The following is a 24,486-nucleotide window of genomic DNA, read 5'->3' as shown; positions in this document are numbered from 1 at the left end:
GGGCCGGCGCCTCGTGGTCGTGGGGGTGGAGATGCGGGACACTCGCTCGCCCGCTATGCACACTATTCATAGCGACACGTGGACGGCGCGAGCCTGCCTAGCACCCCCTTCATCCTTTGTATGTTCAATACTAGGGCCACACGTGCCTGCCCTCTGAAATAATCTACTTGTCAGCTAAAAAAATCTACTTGTGCCTCTTTGAATTTTGCCACACATGAATATTGCCTTTTTGTTCTTTTGGATAAGATAACATGACTTTTTTAGGACGCCATTAATTTCTCAAAATACTAAACATATTTATTTTCTTTCACATTCACAATCTACATGTATTTTTCAGGTTTTAAGCCAGTTTATTTTTTGCTTGACAGAGACACGAAGTATGGCATGTAGCCATGTACTACCTTCGACCGCTTTGTTAAATACAACTTGTTTCATTCTATTTTATTTTATATCCTTATTAGGTCACACTATTGCAAATGAATATTTTAAAATACAAGTAGAACTTGTGTCAAATACGTGAAGATTTTTTAATAAAGGTATTTTTTAAATGCATGATAAACAATTTCTTGAAATAAGGTTGAAGAATTTTAAAATGCGTAAAGAACATTTTAAAAATACGTTATGTATCTTGAAAACACGAGACGGACATTTTACATGAAAGTAAAACATTCGTGTTTCTAAATGCATGATGTAAATTTTTTAAATACGAGATGAACATTAAATTTACGATTTTATATTTGTTGATCTATGATATGTTTTTAGTTCCACTAATATTCTTCAGATTCACGAGCATTTTTTTTTAATAAAATAAGTAAATTCTTGAACACCTTTTGAAATTCATAAAAAATAGTTTCACTTACAGTTTCTAGAATTCATTGATTTATTTATAATTATAAATGTTATTTTTAAGTTAATTTGACTGTTTTATCAAGTTAATTTTTGAAAAAACGAAAATAATGTGAAATAAAAAACCGAATGAAATGTGCGTCCCTTCATCGCGCTGGGCTAGGCCCATCAACGAGGAGGTCTGCGCTCGTTAGAAGAGACGCCCAGGGAGCAGCCCGAACCCCGGCCCAGCCTTGTCTTCCTCCGCTGCTTCCCCGTCGCTGCCGCCTGCTCGCGGCGAGGCGCTCGCCGTCGCCGCCTCTACGCCTTATTCTTCACCACCGCTACGCCCCCACGCCATCTGCTCCCACCACCCCCCGCGCACCCACCCCCGGGCCGCTGCTGCTGCGCCCCCTTCTCTTCCCCTCCCCATCTGGCTTCCCCGCCGCCGCGGGCGACCTCGGCCTAGGGCATCGGCGGCTGCGGAGCTCTTCCTATCGCTCTGTGGGAGAGGCCAGGCGCAGGTTTGATGCCCCAGCAAGCATTGCTAGTCGATTCCTCGTTGATGAACTGTATTATATGCAATTGCTGTATTATCTTTAGATTTGGTGGACTTGATGGCCTGATGTGTTTTTTCCCCAACTGCCCGAACAACATTTTATTTATCACAATGAAAACAGCATCCGCTTGTGTCGGGTGGTCTCGTTAGTGCCCTGTAAAATATCAGTGTGAACTGATTGCAAGCGCACAAGTTAACCTGGATGCTAAGCGCGGCCTTAGGGTTCAGCCTGTTTGGTTCAATTCAGTCTTGTTCAACCCTACTTATTTATACAATTTAATCTTCTAGGCCTGTACCCCAGGTCTAGCTAGCATATTAGACAAATTAGTTGTGATCTGGTACCTATGTCAAGTTAGGCATAGTTAGCAACCAATCCTACTGCTGAATGAAACTTTTGGGAGTTTATCTAGTACCTATGTCAAGTTAGGCATTGGCTGATCTTGTATGCAGTTTAGTCGGAATTTCCAGTTTGAGAGCATTCATATTATGGTACCTATCAAATGCTTCCATCATTATTGCTTAATTCGGCTTCTTTTTCTACCTTGCTGCTCTCTGTAGGCGCTGCAAAGATGCCTCAGGTGATGGTGGTCGCGCGGAACTTTATGGACATGGTGGCCGCACTGCCTGCCGCCAAACTCGACATGCTCTACGATTCCGCCTTCATCTGTGAGGCTGTACTCAGGTCTCCAACCAGCCAGTTGCGCAACACATTTTGGCGAGGTCTTGTTGCTTTCATTGTGATTTTTCACACTTTCACTTCTGCAGGTCGTTCCCACCGCTGGCAAAGAAGTACGTGATTCAGATGTTGTACGTGTCGGCACCAATGCCTGCTGCGGCTATGCAGGAGTGGGTGCTGGATGAGTATGCCTCCAAGCACAAGGTTGCCATTGATAGGCTGCTCCAGCTCAGGGTCTTTGTGGAAGTACGTGACAGGTAAGACCTCATCCACCTCCATCTGGTGCTTGGCATGTATGGTTGAGATTTTCAGCAAGACCTTTTTAACCTTTCTGGATCTGATCAACTAGCAAAGAACCAAATAATTGGAACTTACAAGCCAGAATGGTGGTGTTTATTTGCCATAGTGAGTTTGTACTGACACATGCGCCATTTGATCTATGGTGGATGCCAAGTTGCTGAATTATTAGCTAAAACAAAATTCTAATTAGAGTAAGGAAACAGTGTCTGGCTCTGTTATTTCAATGTCTACACTGTATAAGTATAGTAACAGGAATTCTTTAGTTTATTAGGTTTTACATCACTTGCATGATGCAAGTTAGACTATGCAACTTCTAATTCACCTGCTCGTGTACTGTGTGCATACTTTGTAGTCTACAAATGAATCATGCAATTTCTAGCTCACTTTGTTTTGATGCACATACAGAAGGAAGGAGGTGAGCTACAAGATGAATAATAAGTTTCAAGCTAACATGCAAAAGTATTTGGTTAGTGGGTAAGTTTTTCTGAACTGTTTTGTTGAATACAACACGGATATTTTATTCTTCTGTTTGAAGCTAATTGCTTATTGTCTCACTGTTATGATGTTTTCAACATGTTTTATTCATCTTAGAATATGGAATCATTTTTTTATTATGTTAGAAATCACTAGGATGGTGCTTAAGGTTTTACTGCTTTGGCTTTTGTTTCGTAAGTTCCATGAAAGTACTAGCTGGTCAAATTCCATTTCTTTCTGCTGCAGCGGGTGTTTGCCAAGGGAACCACTACCATTCAGTGTCACTGGCAGATTGCCTACACTCGTGGAACTAGAAAATTATGCTCTTGATCAATGGGAGGTTAGGATGAGAAAGCTCATACCCTATTTTTTTCTTTGTTTGCTCATTGGGTCATACTGTTTGCACATTTGGTAGAATACATGTGTTCACTTCAACTAGTAATGCGTGTTCCTTTTTTTTACGGTAAAATAGTGCTTCTTGCTGCAATTGATCAACTCGTCTCAAGTTGAGAAAGGGACCACTTTCAGCTCGTCTATGATGAAGACGTTCCAGCGAGGTCTTCTGAGTTCAAGGTTCAATTCTAATTGCCCCCTTGTTTGACAATCAGTTGCGTATAAACTAGTGAGTAATGACAGCCAAATTTCATTTCAATGACATGACATGTAAAGTTAGCTCTTTCTCTTGCTAGTACAATTAGGTATAATATGCAGTGTCGGTATGGACATAGTAATATCTAACAAAAATTAGACTAGTAAATTTAAGAAACCGTGAGCTGACAATAAATTGCTGTTTGTTTACGTTGATTGTGTTCATGTCTCCTGGTTGCAAAATGGGATTAACTGGCGATCCTAACAATTCATTCAGTTGACTGGCTTGATATATTCGAATTTAGATATTTTTGTAAATCATGTGGATGTGGGACTTCTAAAGCCAATAGCCCTGTTTTATCTCTTTCTTCTTCCTTTTCAACTGGCTGTATGTTTAAATTTATAATGAATTCAATATCATGAGTTCATAATACAATACATTTCACAGGGATGGTGAAGCTGCAAAGTTAAGTGAGAATGGCTTCCAGTTTCTGGTCTGTGCTTAGCTCACTTGAACAAATTATCTGTCAGATTTCCGCCTTCAGTTCTCACTCTTTTCCATTTGTCTAGCTGATGGAGACAAATGCACAGCTTTGGTATATAATGAGAGAATACATTTCATCCGCAGAGGTATTGGTGTCATTTTATCTTTAGATGCCTTTTGATTTGACATGAGTATTTTTCTGTGCTGACTCGTATTTTTTTTTTGAATAGGAACGTGGGGTGGACCCCACGGACTTGATATCATTTCTATTGGAGCTTAGTTTTCATACACAAGGAGCGGTAAAGTAAAACATTCTTTTACAAGATCATGTTAAGAGCCATTCAGAAGTGAAAAGTTACCCAACCTTTGTCTGCAATGATCATTAAGTCCTATTTCTCATGGCTCAGTTTTCTTTGAACAATAGTAGGGAATATTAATATGAGCAAGAGGTGTACAGACATAAATATTATTGATTTGGGTTTTGTTGAAGAAAGATCAATTGTAGCAGTAATGCAATATATGAATTAGAGCATCTCAAAGATACTAAAGTATATTCTAGTATTTGTTCTATTCTAGTATCTAATAGGCGGGGGCTGAGGGCCATCAACGTTTTTTCGCCAGATTATATTGTTTAAGGAAATATTTTAATTCCAGTGTTTAAAAGAAGTTAAAGGGCTGCAGGATTACATTTATCATGTTAAATTGGTTCTGCACATCTTTTTGTTCAGACCTTGCTGCTCGGTATGTTGGTTACAACTTACAAATTGACCGCAAGTTTTCTTATCTCTCTGTTCATGCTTCAGGCTTACAGCCTAAGTACTCTGACAGAAGTCCAAAGAGTTGCAATTATGGATCTGATGGAGCTTGGGTTAGTCAAACTGCAGCAGGTAAAACTTTGAATTTTTTGCCTGGTCAGCTTGATAAATATGATTTTAAGAGTTAAGAATAACAGGGCCGGAAAGATAGCTGGTTCATACCTACAAAATTGGCTACAAATCTCTCATCGAGCTTGTCAGATTCAGCTGCCAGCAAAGAGGTTTCATAACATCCCATTTCCTTTGCTATTGCAGTTTTATGCTCTCCAGATCTTCTTCATAACTTCCACCACATTGTCACCTAAGTGACACATAATGAAGATGAACTATTTTACACCTACAAGTTGATACTGTGATATTGTTGTGGCAGGGTATTGTGGTTGTGGAGACAAACTTTAGGTTGTATGCGTACTCTGCTTCCAAGCTGCACTGTGAAATTCTACGTCTTTTTTCAAGGTACATCAGCCGTCAGATGAGTCACATAACCTAGCTCGTCTCTGGCATTTTTACTCTTTGGCTACTGCTTAGTCGCTCCAGCATGTTCCTAGTGCTCTTGGTTACCAGTACGTGAAATGCTTGGTGTGCAGAAGTGTAACATTTTTTCTCTGTGTGTGTGTGGGCGCGTGCACTTTAGCGGTTCTATACTGCTTCCAGATTGTTTTACCAAATCTGGCAGAACTGCGTCGAGCGGCATTTTTCTATGCTAGTTCAGTTATTTGGATGATCCTGACAGCATTGGTTCGCCTTTGTTCTAGGTAGCAACTAGGGCTGTTGATCTCCTTAGTGAGATGCCTTGAATAAGCTAAGCAATGCCAACTTTCCTACCAGAGTCAAGTACTAAATCTAGGAATACAAAAACGCAGCAACACTGGATTGCCTGTTAGCTTATTATAATCTAACTATGTATGGGCGTCCAAGATGCAAGGCCCCTCAAAAATGTTGAACCCGACTCTGCTTGTAAATCTAGTTATTGTCTTAACCCTCCACAATCGATCGAAAAGATTGTTGGCAGTTGCATACTGGTGCCGTATTTTGTGAGTCCTTTGTACCCTTCGTGTTCTCAATTTCAATCTTTGTTGAATGCTTTAACAAATATGTCTTGTAGGGTAGAGTATCAACTCCCAAACCTTATTGTGGGAGCTATTACAAAAGAAAGTCTGTATGGTGCATTTGATAACGGGATCACTGCTGAACAGGTAATCGTCTTAATCACACATTTCTACATGATTCATTGTTACATAGATACATGCAGTTATGCTTTATTCTTTTTCTTCGTCAGATAATTTCATTCCTTCAGCAAAATGCCCACCCTCGTGTCATCGACAAAATACCTATAGTCCCAGAGAATGTTACAGATCAGGTAAGCACAGCAACCCATCCCTCATAGACCAGACATCATCTGTTTCAACAGATACATAAAACTGAAGAATGCCAATTCTCCGATGCAGATTAGGCTGTGGGAGAATGACCGTAACAGGGTCGAGATGGTCCTGTCACACGTATACGAAGATTTTCCGAGCAAGGTATAAACCCTTCATCCACCAAACCCTGCCAGTTCCTTGCGGATGGATAGTGTCTGGACAAATTTGAAAACCTGGACTCTGATTACCACTAAACTTACATCTGGGTGCCGCTTACTTCTGCAGGACATGTTTGAGCAATGCTGTGACCATGCAAGGGACAACGGGTACTTGCTGTGGGAGGACGCGAAGAAGATGCGATTGATAGTGAACGCGGAGTTCCACCAAGAAATGCGGGAGTTCCTGCGCAGGCAAAGATGATCCAAGGGAAGTGACCATCTTGGAGAGAAGAAAAGAAGCAACTTGTCTGAACCACACGCTCCTTCATGTGAGGAAGGCCTGAATCCACCCACCAACAAGTCTTAAAAGATCCATCGGCAGGAGGCAGCGAGGCAGAGTGATTGTCTGGTAGATGTTGAAATCATTTGAACTCGACGGTCGTAAATCGAGTGTAATCATATGTTTGATAGGTTCAGTCTGCAGTTTGCGTCATGCTAAGTGTAGGTCACAGAAGGTAGTGGATTATCCAGTTAGTCAAATCAAAATCGAAAGAACTGTACGTGCTCCACTTCACCAGTTCAGTTTTGCATCGAAGTCGCGTACAATTGTGATTAGACTGTGTCAGTCAGTTTGGAACCAGACAAGTTTGCAAAACCGCATCCAGGCAGGATTAACAATTTTGATTTTCAGTAAAGTGGTTTAGTATCTTTTTAACAAAATACGTGGGGGTTTATGAGGATTCACACTTTGGTGTGTAGAGTTAAAATACAATGAGCGCTCAATTTGATGCTCAGGCGTAGGACAATATACATGTACCAAAGTTGAAATATGGCCTCACATTAAACGAGTGTTCAGTATAGAAACGAATTTATATTAAAAAAAGTTGGTTTCAAATATTTGAACTGAAGTTCCACTTTTTGTTTGTTCACAACATCGAATGGCTCATTGTGTTGACACCAAAGATATCGTGGCAATGGTCGTCAACTGAACCGGAGGCAAAACTAGCCGTCATACAACTGAACCGGAGGCAAAACTAGCCGGCAAAACCAGTTAACATGGTTGGTACCAAATCCTTCTGAGATGATATTGTTTCCATGTCATCCACATTATGTTAACCTGAGAAATTGAAATAGGACTTTGCCTATAAATGTGTGTTTGGAAATTGAAAGAGGAAGAAACACTTGAATATTAGAGTAGTAATTGTCATTGGTGACGATGCGAAAGGAAAGAAACACGAAGAATCTTTAATCTACACATAAAAAGATGGCCGATAAGTTTCCAATAACAGCAATCGATCAAGAGTGTGTTTCCTGCCTATTTTGTATCAATACATGTTTTCATACCAACAACGGTTCCATTTTTAGATGGAAATACTCGTACGCACCAGGATTAGACCTCAATAAATATTTACCCTTTTCATCCCTCAATCCAAAAAACAGATTGGCCCATGAAAGATACCAACATATATATGCCCCCATACGCGAGCCTGTCATCCAAAGTTCATCGAGCAAACACACAAACACTGTAGCCTACCACCGGACTTATCCCACAACTTCGTCAACTCTTCCCCTTGAAATGGAGAGTGTTCCAGTGTTGATTGTTGGTGCTGGGCCAGCAGGCCTTGCAACGGCAGCATGCCTTGGTCAATTCTCGATTCCTTATGCCATCGTCGAGCGCGAGAGCTGTAGCGCGTCACTCTGGCGCAACCGTGCATATGATCGCCTCAAGCTGCATCTCGCAAAGGAGTTCTGTGAGTTGCCACACATGTCATACCCTGTAGATGCACCAACATACATACCAAAAACCTTGTTTGTGAAGTACTTGGATGACTATGTTGAGCGTTTCAACATTCAACCAAAGTATCTCACCAGCGTGGAGTCATCCACATATGACAATGATGAAAAATGTTGGTCCATTGTGGCAACGGACATGTCAAAGTGCACCACAGTCAAGTTCACGGCAAAGTTTCTTGTTGTGGCAAGTGGTGAGAATAGTGCAGAGAATATTCCAATGATCCCTGGACTAGAAAACTTTCCAGGTGATGTCATCCACTCCTCAAGCTACAAGTCAGGCAAGAGCTACTCTGGCAAGAATGTATTGGTCGTTGGATCTGGCAACTCCGGGATGGAAATTGCTTATGACCTTGCGACCCATGGTGCCAATACATCGATTGTTATACGAAGCCCGGTATGTACACGCACTATATATTTTCATTGGGTACATGAACGCAAATTCTTAGTATAGTTACTAATAGAAGAGATGCAATTTTTCAGTGTTATTACTAATAGGAAGTATTTCACATAGAAAAAGAGATGGACAGTTTATATCACACACAAACAACTAAAAAACTAGAGGAACCACATGACAAAGTTTTAATTCTTGAAAGAAGAAATTCTATGAAATTTTATTTATCATGCATACTTCAAAAGAGGTGTGACATGTTTTGTGGTTGCAGATTCATGTAATGACAAAGGAATTAATTCGTTTGGGGATGGCACTTGCTCACCATCTTCCATTGAATCTAGTGGATAAACTCCTTGTGATGGCAGCGTATTTAATATTTGGAGACCTGTCACGACATGGCATCACAAGACCAAAAATGGGTCCAATGACCCTCAAATCAGAAACAGGCCGATCTGCAGTGATTGATGTTGGGACTGTTGGATTGATCAAAAAAGGCATCATCAAAGTAAGTATATCCTTGACATGACATAAATTTATAACATATGTTGATTTGATATGCCAAGTTATCAATGTATTTTTATCTCCTATAGGTTCAGGGGGGCATTAGTAAGATCAAGGGCAACATAGTTAAATTTCAATGCAGTAAAAGAATCTCATTTGATGCGATTGTGTTTGCAACTGGATACAAAAGCACGACAAATATATGGCTCAAGGTAATATAGCTTGTGTTTGAACATGTCTGAGTTTGTTTTCTTGGTGTAACCATTATTAAATCTGCTAACAAGCTCTATGCTTTTTTAATCCAGAATGGCGAGAGCATGTTAAATGGCAACGGACTGCCCATCCAAAAATATCCGAATCATTGGAAAGGTGAAAATGGGCTCTACTGTGCTGGGTTAGCGAGGAGAGGATTAGCCGGTATTGCAGCAGATGCCAAGAATATCGCTAATGACATCAAATCTGTGATAGACTCTATGTCAAGTTAAATCATCTTTTACATGTAGTTTACCATGGCAAGCATGCTAGAAGGTTGATTCTTTGAGAAATATATCCATTATGTCACCTTTGTATCTAGCTTTTAGACAAGTAGATTTATGTTTATTTCAAGGTTCATATGTGCCCTGAAGAGAGATGTACTATTATACTATAATAAAGGGGTTTGTAATCTTATTGTGCAGAGAGATTTGTCATTTTGCTTGAACCTACCACTGTGTATTATATTTTATTTACTTGAAATTATATGTGCAAAAGGCATGCACTCAATACTCCGTTGTCTATACCAAAATCTCTTGCGGCATGTTTACCCCATCGGTGTATGAGGTAGTAGTCACATCAACCCAAAAAACCCTGCATAGTTCACTACATCCATTACAGTAGGTACCGTGGTGCTATTTAGTCTTAGAATGACACTAATTATCAATCCGTGCAACTACATGGGCTAGCTGACTTACTATAGATCATTAAAAATATCTGTGAACATATTTAGAAACTTAAAACTAAAGGTTAGAACACCATATGACGGAAAACTACTATGTAGAACATGTATTTGTGGTTACATGATACTGGTATCCTTAACTGTTGTGGACACAATTTGTTGTGCCCGAAGCGCAGGGTTTGCAGTATGCAGTAAGTTTTCCATCGGCTGAGATCCAAGGTACCCATCCGTGTAGTCTTGGATATAAATTGCTTATGACCTACCATGGTGTCAATACTTCGATTGTTATACGAAGCCTGATATGTACTACATGCACTGTATAATTTCATTGGGTACATGAACACAATTTTTTAGTATAGTTACCACTAGAAGAGATGCATTTTTTCAGTATTATTACTAATATAAAATATTTCACACATATAAGAAATGGATTGTTTTATATCATGCACAGACAATGAAACAACTAGAGGAACTAAATGAAAAAAAATTAACTCTTGAAAGAAGAAATTCTATGAAATTTTGTTTTATCATGCATGCTTCAAAAGATGCATGCCATGTCTATTGGTTGCAAATTCATGTGATGACAAGACAATTAATTCAGTTGGGTTGACACTTGCTCACTATCTTTCACTAAATATAGTGGGTGACCTCTTTGTGACGGCGGAGAATGTCATATTTTAAGATCTATCGAGGCATGGCGTCACAAGGCCCAAAACCAAAAACGGGTCGAATGACCCTCAAGTTAGGAACCGACCGACCTATCGATTGAGTTGAGACTGTTGGACTAACAAAAAAAGCACCATCAAAGTATTTGGAATATTCGAAGGAATCCGCCTTAATTAATCATATTTTATAATTAAAAATAATAAGTACACCTTTTCTCTCATAATGTCAATTTTATTTTCTAGTTGGCACTTCTAGAGAGATCCAAGTTATCTACAGAGATAATGTAGACCTGACTCAAATACACAATTATATATTTCACAAATTAGGCACTTACATGATGAACAAGGCCGCTACTTGCATATATACCGGATGTTCATTATATTTGAAGGCATAGCAAGCAAGCAATCATTCCTTTTCTTTTTGGGGGAAACACCGATATTGTCAATGGAATAGATAGAACATCAATTGAATCAGTACAATAAGAAATGCTAAGTTTTTTTACAAGGCGAACTGGCGGAATAAAGTATATATAGGGGATGAGCCTCTCCCAATTCAGTCCATCACTTTTATCAACTGACTCGTTGGAATTTACTGACTTCCAACACTAAATATACTCGGATGGAAAAGATTGCTGATGCCAAAATTGAATTGGCTGAAAGCTACTATAACTTTTTTTGATGGAAGAAAGGTACTATAACTAGTAACTGAAAGATGATCATAAGACTCGTGGATTGGCGGAGTGTACCTCTGTATTTTATTTCCCCTTTTCCTATATTTCTTAAAATTATATATTATATATTATTATTTAATATATGTACACGAACTCCCTACTGTTCACAGCAAAGAAGAAACGCAACGCTAACATATCTATAATAGGTAAAGGCTGAAGTTCAAACTACGAGGTGATACAAACATCAAAAATTCGTTGCCATGTAGTGCTTAATTCACGTTACTGTGAGCCGTCAAGATGGAACAAATAACCAATTTCAAAAATAAATGACAATGCACTAACAAAGAACGACAATTAGCCATGGTAGATTCCGTTTTCTGCCATTGTCTTCTCACCTTCTATCTCAGTGTTTTGGAACTGAAAAAAAAAATCATAAGACCAGCTGCCGTTATTTTCCCTCTGAGGTTACCTGCTGCCAAATAGTAGTATATACTAGGTATTAGTAGATTATTTTAGCGACTATATATACTAGTTCTGATTTTTTTAGAATACATACAACTCCGTAGTTCTTATTTTATTTGAGATAAGTATACTTTTTATATTTGTCTTGCAAAAAAGTACTTCTATATTTAGAATGTTTGCCATTTTTTCATCTTATTTAGAATGTTTAACTTTTTTAGATAAATTTAGAATATTTACTTTTTATAAACATTAATTAGAATGTTACTAGTTCCTATGATCTGTCAAATATATCACATCCTTTTTTAGGGGTAAATAGCACATCTAACCTTTTTTTAGACAAAAATAGCACATCTAACTGAGGCATTGTTCCTAAAAAAACTGAGGCATTTTTTGGCCAGCCTCCTGATTATTTATGATATAATGGGCCGGCCCCTTAAGCAAGGAGAAGGAAGCAAGCAGGCCCAGCAATGAGAAGCGAGGCCTCCACAAGTCAACATAAACAAAACCAGCCAATCCGCTATCCTCCACCTCCTCTAGGGTTTTAAGGCCAACTCCAACGCACAACCCCATCTTGTCCGCTCGCGTCAGTTTGGGGGTAAACGGACGGATCAGGCCTCCCAATGCGCGGCCGCAAACGGACTGTCGTCCGTTTTCTGTCCGCTTTCGACCCATTTCCGACTCAAGTTTGGGCCAAATTTGCGGCCGAATGGACACGCGCGGACGGCGCGTGGCGCCTGCCCATGTCCTCCCCTGGCCCGCCCGTTGGGGAGACAGACCCCTCTTTTCTTATCCCCACCGAACCCCTTCCAGCCGCACGCCTCCACTCTCGTCCCTCGCCACCGCCCCCGACATTGCCTCTGTGCAGCTCGGTCGCGTGCTCGCCCCAACCCTAGTCGCAGCCCCCGTTCCCTCGATGCCCCGAGCTACCCAACCACGGCCACCTGATTTGCACTCCCGGCGGTCGGATTTGGAGCGGATCCGGCCGGACTTGAGCTCGCCCGGCTGCGGGAGGCCACGCCGTGGCATGGACTGGCCGGGCACCGGGCCGGAAGGCCCCGGCAAGGCCGCGTGCAGGTACTGATTCCTCCTCTGGCCGCTCGGATCTACACCTTCGGCGGTTCGCCGGCAGATACACGAACGGCCATCGGCCGGGCTCGTTGCTGGCCCAAAAGCTCGTCGGCGAACCGTTGCCACTCATTAAGTGCGATGACTGCCCAGAGAAGGTCTTGCGTCGCGTGTCTACAACGCCGGAACATCCCGGATGGGTGTTCATCAAGTGCTCAACCAATGGGGTATGTGCTACTTAGTTTCGGTTGTGCTCTTGGATTTGACTAGTTGTGCTAACTTAAATTTTTATTTTGTAGAATGGATGCAACTTTTGGTATTGGAAAGAAGAGTACATCGATATATTGATAGAGCGTAATTTAGTAGATGTTCGTGCACTTGTAGCTAGAATAGAGGCTAGAGATGAGACTAGTGCACTTGTTGCTAGAATAGCGGCTAGACATGAGACTAGATGCGAGGAAGCAACGTCTACTTCTTTATACTCGAAGAAGAAAGAAGCACGCAAGATCGAGCCTCCGCAGATCAACAATGAATGCATCGAGAAGGCACTAATCCAACTTACGGGAGCAGTTATAGAAGTTGGTATCTTCTAAAATGTCTTCTTGTGGTTCTTGTTTTCTTTGGTCTTGCTATTCTAGTTAAGATTTGGTGATGTGCTTCCATGTATCAAAAATCAATGATGAAAAATTGAAAGATGTGTTTGCGAAAAAATGCATGCGGACGGGATGTGGCCGAAATGCGGCCTTGCGTTGGGCGCACGGCCGGCGCATCCACAAATCCGGGTGGACACGGCCCATTGTCACCCCCAAACGGATGAAATCCGGACAAAGCAGACATCCATTTGGGGTCGCGCGTTGGAGTTGGCCTTACCACGCAGCCCGGACGTCTCCCTCCCCTCCTCCGTCCTCTGTGTGTGTGTGCGCGCGAGCACTTTAGCTTCTCTATACCGCTTCCAGATTGTTTTACCAAATCTGGCAGAACTGTGTCGAGTGGCATTTTTTCTATGCTAGTTCAGTTATTTGGATGCATGATCCTGACAACATTGGTTCGCTTTTGTTCTAGGCAGCAACTAGGGCTGCCGATCTTGTTTGTGAGATGCCCTGAATAAGCTAAGCAATGCCCAATTTCCTACCGGAGTCAAGCACTAAATCTAGGAATACAAAATGCAGCAAAATTGGATTGCTTATTTGCTTGTTAGCTTATTAACCTAACTATGTATGGACGTCCAAGATGCAAAGCCCCTCAAAAATGTTGAACCCGACTCTGCTTGTGGATCTAGTTATTGTCTTAACCATCCACAATCGAAAAGATTGTTCACAGTTGCATATGGTAGCTGTATTTTGTGAGTCCTTCATACCCCTCGTGCTCTGAGTTTCAATCTTTGCTGAATGCGCTTCAACAAATATGGTCTTGTAGGGTAGAGTATCAACTCCCAAACCTTATTGTGGAAGCTATTACAAAAGAAAGTCTGTATGGTGCATTTGATAACGGGATCACTGCTGAACAGGTAATCATCTTAATCACACATTTCTACATGATTCATTGTTAGATAGATACATGCAGTTATGCTTTATTCTTTTTCTTCTTCAGATAATTTCATTCCTTCAGCAAAATGCCCACCCTTGTGTCATCGACAAAATACCACTAGTCCCAGAGAATGTTACAGATCAGGCAAGCACAGCAACCCATCCCTCATATACCAGACATCATCTGTTCAACGGATATAAAACTGAAGACTACCAATTCTCCGGTGCAGATTAGGCTGTGGGAGAATGACCGTAACAAGGTCGAGATGGTCCTGTCACATGTATACGAGGATTTTCCGAGCAAGGTATAAACCCTTCACCCACCAAACCCTGCCAGCTCCTTGCGGATGGATGGTACTTGGACACATTTGAAAACATGTACTCTAGTAGTCTGATTACCACTATACTTACATCTGGGTGCCGCTTTGTAAGCTACCAACTTATATGTTTCGAATTGGGGAGGAATTCGCCATGGGAGGCGGATACAAGCTCACACACACACACATGAGGTTCTGGCCGAAGCCACCAGTTCCTTCCCAGATCCACACGCAACACACGCCAACAGATATATCCTCGCGTACACCCTTAACAGGCCCAGTTCTGGCCTGCAAGCCACCAGGGAAGATGCCGGTCGTGAGTGGGCCAAGCTGCCGGCCCACGAGTCGAATCCTTGGCCTCGCGCGCTCCTGGTTGCTCTGTTCCGGTGCCTTGATTGCTGACACGCTTACTTGTGCAGGACATGTTTGAGCAATGCTGTGACCACGCCAGGGATAACAGGTACTTGCTGTGGGAGGACGCGAAGAAGATGTGATTGATAGTGAACGCGGAGTTCCACCAAGAAATGCGGGAGTTCCTGCGCAGGCAAAGATGATCCAAGGGAAGTGACCATCTTGGAGAGAAGAAAAGAAGCAACTTGTCTGAACCACACGCAACTTCATGTGAGGAAGGCCTGAATCCACCCACCAACCAGACAAGTCTTTTACAACATCCATCAGCACGACAAGTCTTTACAAGATCCATCACCAGGAGGCAGCGAGGCAGAGTGGTTGTCTGGTAGATGTTGAAATCATTTGAACTCGATGGTCGTAAATCGAGTGTAATCATATGTTTGATAGGTCCAGTCTGCAGTTTGTGTCATGCTAAGTGTAGGTCACAGAAGGTAGTGGATTATCCAGTTAGTCAAATCAAAATTGGATGAACTGTACGTGCTCCACTTCTCCAGTTCAGTTTTGCATGTAAGTCGCGTACAATTGTGATTGGCCTGTGTCAGTCAGTTTGGAACCATACAAGTTTGCAAAACCGCATCGGGACAGGATTGACAATTTTGATTTTCAGTAAAGTGGTTTAGTATCTTTTTAACAAAATACGTGGGGGTTTATGAGGATTCACACTCTGGTGTGTAGAGTTAAAATATAATGAGCGCTCAATTTGATGTTCAGGCGTAGGACAATATACATGTACCAAAGTTGAAATATGGCCTCACATTAAACGAGTGTTCAATATAGAAACGAATTTATATTAAAAAAATTGGTTTCAAATATTTGAACTAAAGTTGCACTTTTTGTTTGTTCACAACATCGAATGGCTCGTTGTGTTGACACCAAAGATATCGTGGCAATGGTCGTCAACTGAACCGGAGGCAAAACTGGCCGTCATACAACTGAACCGCAGGCAAAACTAGCCGGCAAAACCAGTTAACATGGTTGGTACCAAATCCTTCTGAGATGATATTGTTTCCATGTCATCCACATTATGTTAACCTGAGAAATTGAAATAGGACTTTGCCTATAAATGTGTGTTTGGAAATTAGACTTATCCTTATTCTATATCGTATAGAAAGAGGAAGAAACACTTGAATATTAGAGTAGTAATTGTCATTGGTGACGATGCGAAAGGAAAGAAACACAAAGAATCTTTAATCTACACATAAAAAGATGGCCGATAAGTTTCCAATAACAGCAATCGATCAAGAGTGTGTTTCCTGCCTATTTTGTATCAGTACATGTTTTCACACCAACAACGGTTCCATTTTTAGATGGAAATACTCGTATGCACCAGGATTAGACCTCAATAAATATTTACCCTTTTCACCCCTCAATCCAAAAAACAGATTGGCCCATGAAAGATACCAACATATATATGCCCCCATACGCGAGCCTGTCATCCAAAGTTCATCGAGCAAACACACAAACACTGCAGCCTACCACCGGACTTACCCACAACTTCGTCAACTCTTCCCCTTGAAATGGAGAGTGTTCCAGTGTTGATTGTTGGTGCTGGGCCAGCAGGCCTTGCAACGGCAGCATGCCTTGGTCAATTCTCGATTCCTTATGCCATCGTCGAGCGCGAGAGCTGTAGCGCGTCACTCTGGCGCAACCGTGCATATGATCGCCTCAAGCTGCATCTCGCAAAGGAGTTCTGTGAGTTGCCACACATGTCATACCCTGTAGATGCACCAACATACATACCAAAAACCTTGTTTGTGAAGTACTTGGATGACTATGTTGAGCGTTTCAACATTCAACCAAAGTATCTCACCAGCGTGGAGTCATCCACATATGACAATGATGAAAAATGTTGGTCCATTGTGGCAACGGACATGTCAAAGTGCACCACAGTCAAGTTCACGGCAAAGTTTCTTGTTGTGGCAAGTGGTGAGAATAGTGCAGAGAATATTCCAATGATCCCTGGACTAGAAAACTTTCCAGGTGATGTCATCCACTCCTCAAGCTACAAGTCAGGCAAGAGCTACTCTGGCAAGAATGTATTGGTCGTTGGATCTGGCAACTCCGGGATGGAAATTGCTTATGACCTTGCGACCCATGGTGCCAATACATCGATTGTTATACGAAGCCCGGTATGTACACGCACTATATATTTTCATTGGGTACATGAACGCAAATTCTTAGTATAGTTACTAATAGAAGAGATGCAATTTTTCAGTGTTATTACTAATAGGAAGTATTTCACATAGAAAAAGAGATGGACAGTTTATATCACACACAAACAACTAAAAAACTAGAGGAACCACATGACAAAGTTTTAATTCTTGAAAGAAGAAATTCTATGAAATTTTATTTATCATGCATACTTCAAAAGAGGTGTGACATGTTTTGTGGTTGCAGATTCATGTAATGACAAAGGAATTAATTCGTTTGGGGATGGCACTTGCTCACCATCTTCCATTGAATCTAGTGGATAAACTCCTTGTGATGGCAGCGTATTTAATATTTGGAGACCTGTCATGACATGGCATCACAAGACCAAAAATGGGTCCAATGACCCTCAAATCAGAAACAGGCCGATCTGCAGTGATTGTTGTTGGGACTGTTGGATTGATCAAAAAAGGCATCATCAAAGTAAGTATATCCTTGACATGACATAAATTTATAACATATGTTGATTTGATATGCCAAGTTATCAATGTATTTTTATCTCCTATAGGTTCAGGGGGGCATTAGTAAGATCAAGGGCAACATAGTTAAATTTCAATGCAGTAAAAGAATCTCATTTGATGCGATTGTGTTTGCAACTGGATACAAAAGCACGGCAAATATATGGCTCAAGGTAATATAGCTTGTGTTTGAACATGTCTGAGTTTGTTTTCTTGGTGTAACCATTATTAAATCTGCTAACAAGCTCTATGCTTTTTTAATCCAGAATGGTGAGAGCATGTTAAATGGCAACGGACTGCCCATCCAAAAATATCCGAATCATTGGAAAGGTGAAAATGGGCTCTACTGTGCTGGGTTAGCGAGGAGAGGATTAGCCGGTATTGCAGCAGATGCCAAGAATATCGCTAATGACATCAAATCTGTGATAGACTCTATGTCAAGTTAAATCATCTTTTACATGTAGTTTACCATGGCAAGCATGCTAGAAGGTTGATTCTTTGAGAAATATATCCATTATGTCACCTTTGTATCTAGCTTTTAGACAAGTAGATTTATGTTTATTTCAAGGTTCATATGTGCCCTGAAGAGAGATGTACTATTATACTATAATAGAGGGGTTTGTAATCTTATTGTGCAGAGAGATTTGTCATTTTGCTTGAACCTACCACTGTGTATTATATTTTATTTACTTGAAATTATATGTGCAAAAGGCATGCACTCAATACTCCGTTGTCTATACCAAAATCTCTTGCGGCATGTTTACCCCATCGGTGTATGAGGTAGTAGTCACATCAACCCAAAAAACCCTGCATAGTTCACTACATCCATTACAGTAGGTACTGTGGTGCTATTTAGTCTTAGAGTGACACTAATTATCAATCCGTGCAACTACATGGGCTAGCTGACTTACTATAGATCATTAAAAATATTTGTGAACATATTTAGAAACTTAAAACTAAAGGTTAGAACACCATATGACGGAAAACTACTATGTAGAACATGTATTTGTGGTTACGTGATACTGGTATCCTTAACTGTTGTGGACACAATTTGTTGTGCCCGAAGCGCAGGGTTTGCAGTATGCAGTAAGTTTTCCATCGGCTGAGATCCAAGGTACCCATCCGTGTAGTCTTGGATATAAATTGCTTATGACCTACCATGGTGTCAATACTTCGATTGTTATACGAAGCCTGATATGTACTACATGCACTGTATAATTTCATTGGGTACATGAACACAATTTTTTAGTATAGTTACCACTAGAAGAGATGCATTTTTTCAGTATTATTACTAATATAAAATATTTCACACATATAAGAAATGGATTGTTTTATATCATGCACAGACAATGAAACAACTAGAGGAACTAAATGAAAAAAAATTAACTCTTGAAAGAAGAAATTCTATGAAATTTTGTTTTATCATGCATGCTTCAAAAGATGCATGCCATGTCTATTGGTTGCAAATTCATGTGATGACAAGAGAATTAATTCAGTTGGGTTGACACTTGCTCACTATCTTTCACTAAATATAGTGGGTGACCTCTTTGTGACGGCGGAGAATGTCATATTTTAAGATCTATCGAGGCATGGCGTCACAAGGCCCAAAACCAAAAACGGGTCGAATGACCCTCAAGTTAGGAACCGACCGACCTATCGATTGAGTTGAGACTGTTGGACTAACAAAAAAAGCACCATCAAAGTATTTGGAATATTCGAAGGAATCCGCCTTAATTAATCATATTTTATAATTAAAAATAATAAGTACACCTTTTCTCTCATAATGTCAATTTTATTTTCTAGTTGGCACTTCTAGAGAGATCCAAGTTATCGACAGAGATAATGTAGACCTGACTCAAATACACAATTATATATTTCACAAATTAGGCACTTACATGATGAACAAGGCCGCTACTTGCATATATACCGGATGTTCATTATATTTGAAGGCATAGCAAGCAAGCAATCATTCCTTTTCTTTTTGGGGGAAACACCGATATTGTCAATGGAATAGATAGAACATCAATTGAATCAGTACAATAAGAAATGCTAAGTTTTTTTACAAGGCGAACTGGCGGAATAAAGCATATATAGGGGATGAGCCTCTCCCAATTCAGTCCATCACTTTTATCAACTGACTCGTTGGACTTTACTGACTTCCAACACTAAATATACTCGGATGGAAAAGATTGCTGATGCCAAAATTGAATTGGCTGAAAGCTACTATAACTTTTTTTGATGGAAGAAAGGTACTATAACTAGTAACTGAAAGATGATCATAAGACTCGTGGATTGGCGGAGTGTACCTCTGTATTTTATTTCCCCTTTTCCTATATTTCTTAAAATTATATATTATATATTATTATTTAATATATGTACACGAACTCCCTACTGTTCACAGCAAAGAAGAAACGCAACGCTAACATATCTATAATAGGTAAAGGCTGAAGTTCAAACTACGAGGTGATACAAACATCAAAAATTCGTTGCCATGTAGTGCTTAATTCACGTTACTGTGAGCCGTCAAGATGGAACAAATAACCAATTTCAAAAATAAATGACAATGCACTAACAAAGAACGACAATTAGCCATGGTAGATTCCGTTTTCTGCCATTGTCTTCTCACCTTCTATCTCAGTGTTTTGGAACTGAAAAAAAAATCATAAGACCAGCTGCCGTTATTTTCCCTCTGAGGTTACCTGCTGCCAAATAGTAGTATATACTAGGTACTAGTAGATTATTTTAGCGACTATATATACTAGTTCTGATTTTTTTAGAATACATACAACTCCGTAGTTCTTATTTTATTTGAGATAAGTATACTTTTTATATTTGTCTTGCAAAAAAGTACTTCTATATTTAGAATGTTTGCCATTTTTTCATCTTATTTAGAATGTTTAACTTTTTTAGATAAATTTAGAATATTTACTTTTTATAAACATTAATTAGAATGTTACTAGTTCCTATGATCTGTCAAATATATCACATCCTTTTTTAGGGGTAAATAGCACATCTAACCTTTTTTTAGACAAAAATAGCACATCTAACTGAGGCATTGTTCCTAAAAAAACTGAGGCATTTTTTGGCCAGCCTCCTGATTATTTATGATATAATGGGCCGGCCCCTTAAGCAAGGAGAAGGAAGCAAGCAGGCCCAGCAATGAGAAGCGAGGCCTCCACAAGTCAACATAAACAAAACCAGCCAATCCGCTATCCTCCACCTCCTCTAGGGTTTTAAGGCCAACTCCAACGCGCAACCCCATCTTGTCCGCTCGCGTCAGTTTGGGGGTAAACGGACGGATCAGGCCTCCCAATGCGCGGCCGCAAACGGACTGTCGTCCGTTTTCTGTCCGCTTTCGACCCATTTCCGACTCAAGTTTGGGCCAAATTTGCGGCCGAATGGACACGCGCGGACGGCGCGTGGCGCCTGCCCATGTCCTCCCCTGGCCCGCCCGTTGGGGAGACAGACCCCTCTTTTCTTATCCCCACCGAACCCCTTCCAGCCGCACGCCTCCACTCTCGTCCCTCGCCACCGCCCCCGACATTGCCTCTGTGCAGCTCGGTCGCGTGCTCGCCCCAACCCTAGTCGCAGCCCCCGTTCCCTCGATGCCCCGAGCTACCCAACCACGGCCACCTGATTTGCACTCCCGGCGGTCGGATTTGGAGCGGATCCGGCCGGACTTGAGCTCGCCCGGCTGCGGGAGGCCACGCCGTGGCATGGACTGGCCGGGCACCGGGCCGGAAGGCCCCGGCAAGGCCGCGTGCAGGTACTGATTCCTCCTCTGGCCGCTCGGATCTACACCTTCGGCGGTTCGCCGGCAGATACACGAACGGCCATCGGCCGGGCTCGTTGCTGGCCCAAAAGCTCGTCGGCGAACCGTTGCCACTCATTAAGTGCGATGACTGCCCAGAGAAGGTCTTGCGCCGCGTGTCTACAACGCCGGAACATCCCGGATGGGTGTTCATCAAGTGCTCAACCAATGGGGTATGTGCTACTTAGTTTCGGTTGTGCTCTTGGATTTGACTAGTTGTGCTAACTTAAATTTTTATTTTGTAGAATGGATGCAACTTTTGGTATTGGAAAGAAGAGTACATCGATATATTGATAGAGCGTAATTTAGTAGATGTTCGTGCACTTGTAGCTAGAATAGAGGCTAGAGATGAGACTAGTGCACTTGTTGCTAGAATAGCGGCTAGACATGAGACTAGATGCGAGGAAGCAACGTCTACTTCTTTATACTCGAAGAAGAAAGAAGCACGCAAGATCGAGCCTCCGCAGATCAACAATGAATGCATCGAGAAGGCACTAATCCAACTTACGGGAGCAGTTATAGAAGTTGGATATCTTCTAAAATGTCTTCTTGTGGTTCTTGTTTTCTTTGGTCTTGCTATTCTAGTTAAGATTTGGTGATGTGCTTCCATGTATCAAAAATCAATGATGAAAAATTAAAAGATGTGTTTGCGAAAAAATGCATGCGGACGGGATGTGGCCGAAATGCGGCCTTTCGTTGGGCGCACGGCCGGCGCATCCACAAATCCGGGTGGACACGGCCCATTGTCACCCCCAAACGGATGAAATCCGGACAAAGCAGACATCCATTTGGGGTCGCGCGTTGGAGTTGGCCTTACCACGCAGCCCGGACGTCTCCCTCCCCTCCTCCGTCCTCTGTGTGTGTGTGCGCGCGAGCACTTTAGCTTCTCTATACCGCTTCCAGATTGTTTTACCAAATCTGGCAGAACTGTGTCGAGTGGCATTTTTTCTATGCTAGTTCAGTTATTTGGATGCATGATCCTGACAGCATTGGTTCGCTTTTGTTCTAGGCAGCAACTAGGGCTGCCGATCTTGTTTGTGAGATGCCCTGAATAAGCTAAGCAATGCCCAATTTCCTACCGGAGTCAAGCACTAAATCTAGGAATACAAAATGCAGCAAAATTGGATTGCTTATTTGCTTGTTAGCTTATTAACCTAACTATGTATGGACGTCCAAGATGCAAAGCCCCTCAAAAATGTTGAACCCGACTCTGCTTGTGGATCTAGTTATTGTCTTAACCATCCACAATCGAAAAGATTGTTCACAGTTGCATATGGTAGCTGTATTTTGTGAGTCCTTCATACCCCTCGTGCTCTGAGTTTCAATCTTTGCTGAATGCGCTTCAACAAATATGGTCTTGTAGGGTAGAGTATCAACTCCCAAACCTTATTGTGGAAGCTATTACAAAAGAAAGTCTGTATGGTGCATTTGATAACGGGATCACTGCTGAACAGGTAATCATCTTAATCACACATTTCTACATGATTCATTGTTAGATAGATACATGCAGTTATGCTTTATTCTTTTTCTTCTTCAGATAATTTCATTCCTTCAGCAAAATGCCCACCCTTGTGTCATCGACAAAATACCACTAGTCCCAGAGAATGTTACAGATCAGGCAAGCACAGCAACCCATCCCTCATATACCAGACATCATCTGTTCAACGGATATAAAACTGAAGACTACCAATTCTCCGGTGCAGATTAGGCTGTGGGAGAATGACCGTAACAAGGTCGAGATGGTCCTGTCACATGTATACGAGGATTTTCCGAGCAAGGTATAAACCCTTCACCCACCAAACCCTGCCAGCTCCTTGCGGATGGATGGTACTTGGACACATTTGAAAACATGTACTCTAGTAGTCTGATTACCACTATACTTACATCTGGGTGCCGCTTTGTAAGCTACCAACTTATATGTTTCGAATTGGGGAGGAATTCGCCATGGGAGGCGGATACAAGCTCACACACACACACATGAGGTTCTGGCCGAAGCCACCAGTTCCTTCCCAGATCCACACGCAACACACGCCAACAGATATATCCTCGCGTACACCCTTAACAGGCCCAGTTCTAGCCTGCAAGCCACCAGGGAAGATGCCGGTCGCGAGTGGGCCAAGCTGCCGGCCCACGAGTCGAATCCTTGGCCTCGCGCGCTCCTGGTTGCTCTGTTCCGGTGCCTTGATTGCTGACACGCTTACTTGTGCAGGACATGTTTGAGCAATGCTGTGACCACGCCAGGGATAACAGGTACTTGCTGTGGGAGGACGCGAAGAAGATGTGATTGATAGTGAACGCGGAGTTCCACCAAGAAATGCGGGAGTTCCTGCGCAGGCAAAGATGATCCAAGGGAAGTGACCATCTTGGAGAGAAGAAAAGAAGCAACTTGTCTGAACCACACGCAACTTCATGTGAGGAAGGCCTGAATCCACCCACCAACCAGACAAGTCTTTTACAACATCCATCAGCACGACAAGTCTTTACAAGATCCATCACCAGGAGGCAGCGAGGCAGAGTGGTTGTCTGGTAGATGTTGAAATCATTTGAACTCGATGGTCGTAAATCGAGTGTAATCATATGTTTGATAGGTCCAGTCTGCAGTTTGTGTCATGCTAAGTGTAGGTCACAGAAGGTAGTGGATTATCCAGTTAGTCAAATCAAAATTGGATGAACTGTACGTGCTCCACTTCTCCAGTTCAGTTTTGCATGGAAGTCGCGTACAATTGTGATTGGCCTGTGTCAGTCAGTTTGGAACCATACAAGTTTGCAAAACCGCATCGGGACAGGATTGACAATTTTGATTTTCAGTAAAGTGGTTTAGTATCTTTTTAACAAAATACTTGGGGGTTTATGAGGATTCACACTCTGGTGTGTAGAGTTAAAATACAATGAGCGCTCAATTTGATGTTCAGGCGTAGGACAATATACATGTACCAAAGTTGAAATATGGCCTCACATTAAACGAGTGTTCAATATAGAAACGAATTTATATTAAAAAAATTGGTTTCAAATATTTGAACTAAAGTTGCACT

General features: G+C 41.6%; 2 protein-coding genes and 1 pseudogene across 4 annotated transcripts; all 3 read left to right on the top strand.

Annotated features, from left to right (window-relative positions):
• The first annotated feature begins 1,067 nt into the window (after positions 1–1,067).
• LOC109748778 (general transcription and DNA repair factor IIH subunit TFB2) lies at positions 1,068–24,211 on the top strand. 3 transcript variants are annotated; one of them, XR_012203620.1, is made up of 17 exons: positions 1,068–1,349; positions 1,943–2,066; positions 2,150–2,317; positions 2,766–2,834; positions 3,081–3,174; positions 3,307–3,407; positions 3,871–3,916; positions 3,993–4,052; positions 4,137–4,205; positions 4,710–4,793; positions 4,859–4,942; positions 5,092–5,177; positions 5,827–5,917; positions 6,001–6,081; positions 6,170–6,244; positions 6,368–6,755; positions 15,409–15,613. XR_012203620.1 is itself a non-coding variant. In XM_020307803.4 (16 exons), the coding sequence occupies exons 2-16, from the start codon at positions 1,954–1,956 to the stop codon at positions 6,500–6,502; spliced, it is 1,356 nt and encodes a 451-aa protein (XP_020163392.1). In that variant the 5' UTR covers positions 1,068–1,349; positions 1,943–1,953; the 3' UTR covers positions 6,503–6,935. The 3 variants fall into 3 exon arrangements, 1 of the variants encoding a protein (XP_020163392.1); XR_012203619.1 differs by lacking the exon at positions 15,409–15,613 and adding an exon at positions 24,087–24,211 and having other exon boundaries at positions 1,070–1,349; XM_020307803.4 differs by lacking the exon at positions 15,409–15,613 and having other exon boundaries at positions 6,368–6,935.
• LOC109748792 (probable indole-3-pyruvate monooxygenase YUCCA10) lies at positions 7,817–10,323 on the top strand. Its single transcript, XM_040400163.3, has 4 exons — positions 7,817–8,428; positions 8,697–8,930; positions 9,016–9,138; positions 9,232–10,323. Exons 1-4 carry the CDS (start codon positions 7,817–7,819, stop codon positions 9,409–9,411), a joined length of 1,149 nt encoding a protein of 382 aa, XP_040256097.2. The 3' UTR covers positions 9,412–10,323.
• Positions 15,948–18,277, top strand: LOC141041857 (probable indole-3-pyruvate monooxygenase YUCCA10; annotated as a pseudogene).
• Positions 24,212–24,486: the final 275 nt, after the last annotated feature.

This window comes from Aegilops tauschii, chromosome 2, assembly GCF_002575655.3.
Source record: "Aegilops tauschii subsp. strangulata cultivar AL8/78 chromosome 2, Aet v6.0, whole genome shotgun sequence".
Classification (NCBI taxonomy): Eukaryota; Viridiplantae; Streptophyta; class Magnoliopsida; order Poales; family Poaceae; genus Aegilops; species Aegilops tauschii.
Note: the sequence above shows the minus strand (reverse complement) of the source record. Positions and strands in the feature narration are given on the sequence as shown.